This window comes from Octopus bimaculoides, chromosome 10, assembly GCF_001194135.2.
Source record: "Octopus bimaculoides isolate UCB-OBI-ISO-001 chromosome 10, ASM119413v2, whole genome shotgun sequence".
NCBI classification, from domain to species: domain Eukaryota; kingdom Metazoa; phylum Mollusca; class Cephalopoda; order Octopoda; family Octopodidae; genus Octopus; species Octopus bimaculoides.
Window position 1 is genome coordinate 55423571 of NC_068990.1, and position 8292 is coordinate 55431862.

Below are 8292 nucleotides of genomic sequence, written 5' to 3' on the forward strand. Positions count from 1 at the left end.
GGTGTTGCCATCCGGTTTCACCAGTCCTCAGTCAAATCGTCCAACCCATGCTAGCATGGAAAGCGGACGTTAAACGATGATGATGATGATGATGATGATGAATAAACACAGTTTCTCATGTTGTCAAAGGGTCCAGCCTGAAAATGTAGATGTCTCCTCTTATGTAAAATTTTTTGCATTTTGTGAGCTTTTTGTACTTAATCTTTGTTAATGTAGACCATCACTAGTTACCTTGCATTCTACTATTTCACATTATTGTCCATGAGTTGGTATTGATTGAGCAAACCTACAATCAAAGGTTTTCCTTTCATTACCATTTATTTTTATTTTCAAGTTTTTTTTTTTTAAGACAGCAGACATGATTTGAAAGAAATTTTGCTGTTGTTATGGCTCCCTCATTCATTGGCTTGTCATTATCTCCACCCCAACTCTCAAATGCATATATTCTATTACTTGTTTCAGTCATCTGACTGCGGCCATGCCAGTGCACTACCTTGAAGGATTTTTAGTTGAACAAATCGACTCTGGGACTTATTTTTAAAGCCTAGTACTTATTCTGTTGTTTGTACTTTTGCTGAACTGCTAGGCTACAGGGACCTAATTGCACCACCACCGGTTGTCAAGCAGTGATGGGGGGACAAACACAGGCACAAAGACAGACACACATAGATAGATAGATGCATGCAGGCTTCTTTCAGTTTCTGTCTACCAAATTCACTCAAAAGGCTTTGGTTGGCCTGGGGCTATAGTAGAAAACTCTTGCCCAAGGTGCCATGTAGTGGGACTAAACCCAGAACCATGTGGTTGGAAAGCAAGCTTCTTACCACATGGCCACAGCTATTGTCCATATTTTTTATTAAGGTTTAAATTTTGATTGATGTTCGTTGGTTAGTTAGTTTGGTGCAGCTGTTATAAGTGCAGGTGTAGCTGTGTGGTTAGGAAATTTGTGTACTAATCACATATGGTTCCATGTTCAATCCCACCACACAACACATTTGGCAAGTGTCTAATGCTGTAACCTTGGGCTGGCCAAAGCCTTGTGAGTGGATTTGGCAGACAGAAACTGAAAGAAGCCTGTCCTGTGAGATTTGTGTGTCTGTGTGTTTGTGTCTCCTTGTCTTGACATTGCATGATAGTTGTAAATCAGTGTCATTCTCATACAAGCAGTATCATTAATTTTCAATATTCTGTGGGAACATGTCTAGTTATGGAGAAAGTTACCTTGCTTGAAAACAGGAAGGGGTGTGGTTTGGCGACAGGAAGGGCATCCAACTGTTGAAAATCTGCCTCAGTAAACTTTGTCTGAACCATGCAAGCATGGAAACGTAGTTATTAAAAACGACAATGACGACAACAACTATTATTATTATTATTGCCAAAATGATCAGGGTTGTATATGTATTTCTATTTTAAAATTAATATTCCTATTTCATTGCAGCAAGTTGACCAGAAAAAGTTAGAAAAGGCTGAAGCAAAACTTCAGAAGAAAAATGAAAAAAGAGCATCTCAAACAACAACTGTTAAAAAAGTAACGAATGGGTAAGAAATCTTGAATATCTCAACTTCTGAGATGAAGTAATGAAATATTTATTTTGTTGTTCAATGTTTATTGTTTTGTTTAGATTAGGCTCTGATCATCTTTTAGTTAATCAGCATAAGGATATGTTTATTTGATGGCATAAAAGAGGCACTCCAATTTTAGCAGTTTCTAGTACGTTACTACTTACGGGAGACCCATATTCGCATATAGGACTTAGGGTGATTTTTGTTTTTGTAAAATGTGCATCTTATATACCATCAATTATAATATGTAGGGTTAGGGAAACTGAAGACAGTTGAAGTATGGAAAGATCAAAACTCAGGAGAAGAAACCTTAGAAACTACGTATTATGTCCCAGACTCTCACACACACCTGGTGCAAGTATGGCTGTATTGTTAAGGAATTCATTTTGCAACCTTGTGGGTTTTGGGTTTGCTCTCACAGCAAGGACAAATGTTTTTTTTTTACTATATCTTGAGATTGACCAGTATTATGAGATTATATATGTGTGTGTGTGTATATATATATATATATATGTATAAATCGGGATAACACCTGTGCCCAGTGTCGCCTTTCTGGCACTTGTGCCCGTGACATGTGTAAGGATTTTCGAGCAAGATCGCTGCCAGTGCCCCTGGACTGGCTCTTGTGCAGGTGGCACATAAAATACACCATTTTGAGCATGGCCATTGCCAGTACCGCCTGACTGGCCTTCGTAGGATTTTCGAGCGAGATCGTTGCCAGTGCCCCTGGACTGACTCATGTGCGGGTGGTACATAAAATACACCATATTGAGCGTGACCGTTGCCAGTACCACCTGACTGGCCTTCGTGCGGGTGACACGTAAAAGCACCCACTACACTCTCTGAGTGGTTGGCGTTAGGAAGGGCATTCAGCTGTAGAAACTCTGCCAAATTAGATTGGAGCCTGGTGTTGCCATCTGGTTTCACCAGTCCTCAGTCAAATCGTCCAACCCATGCTAGCATGGAAAGCGGATGTTAAACGATGATGATGATCATGATATATATATAATAAGTTAAAAACATAATAAGTGCACAATCAAACGAGGAAACAGACATAGAAAGCCGCCAACTCTTTGTCAGTTATCAGCTAGATGGTCAAACACAATTTTGTGCCTCAACGATAAAGCACAAAATTGTGCTTGATCCCCTGACTGATCACTGATAAGGAACTGGCAGCCTGTTTCCTGTTTGTTTGTGCATTTATTATACGTTATTAACTTATTATTTAATGCAACGCTATGTACTGGCATAATTTTCGTTTACAAGCAAGTATATATATATATATATATATATATAATAATACAAAGAATATATATGCATGTATACACACATATATGTACATACTTACATCTACATGTGTATATAGATGCATATCAGGGTACAGGATGTTAGAACAATGAACTACAGACAACGGAACGAACACATAGGAAAACAGATAGCCACTTGGAATAATTCCTTCATCAGCTGCCTCTATTCTAACTAGACGTTTCGAAGATAAGGCAGAACGTACTCTAGAATAGTCTCTTCCTGAGTAGTGGATCAACCCACTAAACAGGATTCCAAGGTGGCAAACACAAACCAAGACAGGAAAAATTGGACAGTGAAAACAACATTAAAATGCCGTACGACCAAACGCAAATTTGATATATATATATATATATATATATATATATATACACACACACTCATATATGTATGCTTATGTGTGTGTGTGTGTGTGTGTGTATTACTTTTTACGTGACACCAGCACTGATACTTTTTACGTGAAACCACCACTAATGCTTTTTATATGGTATCATCAGCAGTGCTTTTTATGTGGTACCAGCACCAGTTGATTTTTTATGTGGCACCAACACTGTCAGGGTCACCAAATACCTTGTAAGACAAAAATCCCTCACCTGGGATGTGGAGTAGTATTTAGTAGGTGTGGCCTTTGCCAGTTGAGAGATTTAAGGAATATCTCACAACTGGCACATATATAGTTGCTTATTTTTAGAATGACATTGACGACTAGGTTTGAGAAACCAGATCTGGTTGGTTTGAATTTAAATCATGGAGAATATTTGTGCCAGATATGGCCAGTTTAAATACTGGAAGGTTAAAGACCTTGGTGAAATTTAAACTCAAAATATAGGATGGTCTGATTGAATATTATTGAGTGATATTATTTCATCATTATCACCTTCATCGCTTTAACATCCACTTTTCTATGCTTGCATGATGGTAATGCTTGCATACTACCATTTGGTATCAGAGCAAGGAGACAGTAACACACTTATGCATGTGTGTGTGTGTGTGTGTATATGATGGGCTTCTTTAAGTTTCCATCTACCAAATTCACTCACAAGGCTTTGGTCAGTCTGGAGCTATAGTAGGAGACACTTAACCTGAGTACTGTGCCAGGGTATTGGACTTGAAACCCTGCAGTTTGGAAGCAAACTTCTTACCACACAGCCATGCCCATTCCTAAGTGCCTTTTTTTTACGAAATATATTTAATGGTATTGATTATCATATTCAATTTTATTCATTTTAAGAAACTGAAAACTACAAAATAAATGTTCCAAAACAGTCACTTTAGTATATTATGAAAAGTAATGTATTTTTCTTCTTTTTCTTTAAAATTTCTTTTATAGCAATTGTGAATTAGCATCAGCATCTCAACAGTTAAATAGACGAGATACAAAGATGGATGCAGCAGGTAGCAACAAATCGTATGATATTCGAATTGAAAATTTTGATGTGTCTTATGGAGAAAAGTTAGTATTTTACTTTATTTTTTTATTTACAGTGTAGTTTTCCCAGTTCATAATTGATTGAATGTAGTACAGTTAAAACAAAGAAAAGATGTTTATAATTTATTCAAAATATCAGAATCATTGCTATTATAAATATGAATATCTTTTATGCTTGTGCAAGCATTTCAGGCCAAAAGGTTGAGAACATATATATTGATGTCCATTTGACATGAATATTATTTCAAAATACAGTGTAAAAGTGAAGTCAAATATTTGGAATAAGAAGTGCAGCTTTTATCCTGTATTGATATATACACCTTCTCCTTGACTTAGACCATCTGCACTTATGACCACAAAAAGTCGAACGCTTTGTAAAAGTTGAACATCTCATTCAAGATGCTGTGCGTTGTTATTGTAAGATATATGATGGAAAAAGAAGAAAACTATTCAAACAAAGCTCACCATGTTCCTTGAAAAACCATCAACCTCAACCTAAGAACATGACTATGAAGATGAAAATCTATTTTCAATTGCACTTTTTTCACAAGAACAATTTTTTTATTGTATCATCATCATCATCATTGTCATTTAACGTTCGCTTTCCATGCTAGCATGGGTTGGATGATTTGACTGAGGACTGGTGAACCAGATGGCTACACCAGGCTCCAACCTGATTTGGCAATGTTTCTACAGCTGATTGCCCTTCCTAAGGTCAACCATTCCGAGAGTGTAGTGGGTGCTTTTACGTGCCACCGGCACGAAGGCCAGTCAGGAGGTACTAGCAACGGCCATGCTCGAAATGGTGTATTTTACGTGCCACCTGCACAGGAGCAAGTCCAGCGACACTGGCAACAATCTCGCTCGAATGTCTTTTCACATGCCACCGGCACAAGTGCCAGGAAGGCGACGTTGGTAACGATCACGCTCAAATGGTGCTATTTACGTGCCATCGGCATGGAAGCCAGACAGCAGGTGCTCTGGCACCGATCACGCTCGGACGGTTCTCTTAGTGATCTACTGGTACAGGTACCATCACGATTTCGCTTTCGCTTGCCCCAACAGGTCTTCGCAAGCCGAGTTTAGTGTTCAATGAAGAGACGTTGGCATGGGTGCCCGTCTACAAATTTAGTTCGATTTCGATTTCACTTGCCTCAACAGGTCTTTGCAAGCGGAGTTTAGTCTCCAAAGAAGGAATGTTATGCGTAAGTGGGCTGACTACATCCCTGGCAGAGGCCTTGAATTTAGGTCTCACTTGGCTTGCCATTAATTTTAGATTTTAGTTTTGTTTACAGTACAGTAGAGTACATATTATGTATTTTTCACATTATGTACAATAATCATAGATTAAATTTTTGTGTTTTATATTTTTATAACCTGTTTGAATGAAAATAGTGCTGAAAAATATAGATCCGACATATGACCAGATCGACTTAATACAATACTCATTTTCTTGACTATATCTTACATAAAATCTTGTTTTACTATCTGTTAATGAACACTTTGTGACTTTCTTAACTCCATTATTATTGTTTAATAACAATTTCCATAGCACTTAGCTGAATATTATATATATGAATGTATAAGACACACTTGTTTTAGTCTTAAAATTATCAAATAAACTGCCATGTATCTATTATGATCATATTGCGGATGGGATACCAAGTGTATGATGAAATATATCAAATTTGTTTTGTCCACAAGAATGTAGGAGGTTTTGTCTTATGTATAAGTGCATCTTACACACTAACAAATATGGTAGATATTTGTTGCAACTCTTTCCAAAAGATCAAAGCTGTTTTGTTCATACATAAAGTCTAAATGATATTCCTCACAATATTATTATTTTACCCAATGAAAGACTTGTTTTATTTCTGAATGATATATTTTTGTACTTATATTTTGCAGGAGCCTCTTGATTGATGCTTCCATTCATTTAATATATGGTCGTCGATATGGTTTTGTTGGGCGTAATGGATTGGGAAAGACAACTGTGTTACAAATGATATCTAGGTAAGTTAAATCTGACAGTTTTACACTTTTCCTCATTCATATAATTTCTGTTTTGTATGAATATATCTGGAATGTAGTCTTTATAAGATATTTAAACAAGAAAAGCAAAAACTTCCAAATGTGTTAATTCGCATTGTTATCTGTGATTAAAGCATGGGACAAAATACATAGCGGTATTTTTTTCCAGATCTCTGTGCTCTTATTTCAAATATCTTACACAGATTTGTTTCTCATCCAGTACAGGGCTGTGGATTTGCAGAATTTTTAGAACTTTAGACGAAGTACCTTATAGTGTTTATTCTGATTCTTTACTTTCAGAGTTCTTGGGTGGTAGATGTAATCTCTAATAAATTTGGTCCTTGGGCGCTCTCAATAGTGTTCACTCTATTGTAAACATTTAAATCAGGTCTCTTGTTTGATTATAATTTCCTCTCTTCTTTCTGTTAGTTTTAAAGGCCCTGAAAAATAAATGGTCATGAGCATTATCCTTCTCCCAGTAAGTGGTTAAAAAAGTGTTCCAATGTTTGCTTTAGACGTAATGTATTTAAGACTATATTTTCCAGTGTACCCTATCCCCATGTTTTTCTGAGATTGTAATGTATGACTAGGGCTGTTTCTAGCAAGTCTAGCTGCTGTGTTAAGATTTTGTGTAAAGTTTGACTTCAGCTTTGGTGTTTGTAAATTACTGTACATTGTGAAAATAAATGAACACTTTTAAGCTAATTAATTAAAGAACTGGTCTCTGGATATTTATTCTTAGTGTAAAGCACTTATCCTTTCAACATTCAGATTACTCTGTCAAATGTAATGCTTATTTATTCATATTGTTTTGAATTAATCATGCATTATCTCATAGCTTTGAAATTTCAAAATGATGTGATTGTTTATTCTTAGGATAATATTATAGGATCGGTATGAGAGGCCAAATTCGCCCAGTTTGAACTTAAAAGCAGTTAGAATATTTGGCCAGTTATTGTCAGTTTAAATGCTAAAGGGTTAATGTACTAAATCTGATGACAATATTCATTATAATATGTTAATATGGGTTTGTGTAAATTTCTCTTTTAGAATTTGTTTTAGAAGATTGGAGTCATGACATGTAAATAGTTTACAACTGCATTGTTCTACGGTTTTTATTTCATCCTTTTTATTTTCTCAGCGGTCAACTGAAGATCCCATCTCACATCACAATTTTACATGTTGAACAAGAAGTTGTGGGTGATGAAACGTTAGCATTACAGAGTGTTTTAGAATCAGACCAAAGACGGGAGAACTTGTTAAAAGAAGAAAGGGATATTAACACACAGCTACAGGATAAGGAAGGGTATGTGATGCTAATTATTTTGTTTGTAATTCAGAGTAGAAGATGAGTTTTTGAGTTTGCATTCTTTCTAATAACAAAACCTCAGTAATTTTGCAAGACTCAAAAGAAGCCTGTTGTAACACCTGTTAAACATTTTGTCAACCCTTATGTTCTATGTTCAAATTCCGCCAACGTCAACTTTGCCTTTCATCCTTTAAGGAATCAATAGAATAAGTACCAGTTGAGTACTGGGGTTGATATAATTGACTTATCCCCTCCTCAGAAATTGCTGGCCTTGTGCCAAAATTTGAAATCAATATATATTGAGTACAGAGTACACTGAATAACCAGCTGAAGGAGGCATCCTCTTGAGGTCACTAATTTTCTATATATATTGCTAGCTGAAGTGAATTACTGCTATGTCCAGTGGTCATCGGGGATGACCATAAAGAGGTCAAAACTATATAGTTGGTGGTCTCAGGACTAAAATAGTCAAGAGTTCTCTCCTTGCTTGCAATATATATTGAGTGCAGAGTGCACTGAATAACCAGCTGGAGCAGGCGTCCTCCTGGGGTTAAAACAGCTGTATTGTTGGTTCCTAGAGAACACTCATGTTTAGGTGGTGTTAAACACTATTTCTATATATATATATATATATGTATATATATATATATATATA

General features: G+C 36.3%; 1 protein-coding gene across 1 annotated transcript in view; it reads left to right on the top strand.

Moving 5' to 3' along the window:
- The window catches only part of LOC106883066 (ATP-binding cassette sub-family F member 3), a 39961-nt gene that overhangs the window by 8405 nt on the left and 23264 nt on the right, over window positions 1-8292 (top strand). The window contains exons 4-7 of the mRNA XM_052970967.1: window positions 1439-1539; window positions 4199-4321; window positions 6206-6310; window positions 7470-7634. Of these exons, the coding sequence (XP_052826927.1) occupies window positions 1439-1539; window positions 4199-4321; window positions 6206-6310; window positions 7470-7634 (494 nt within the window). The remainder of the gene's footprint in view (window positions 1-1438; window positions 1540-4198; window positions 4322-6205; window positions 6311-7469; window positions 7635-8292) is intronic.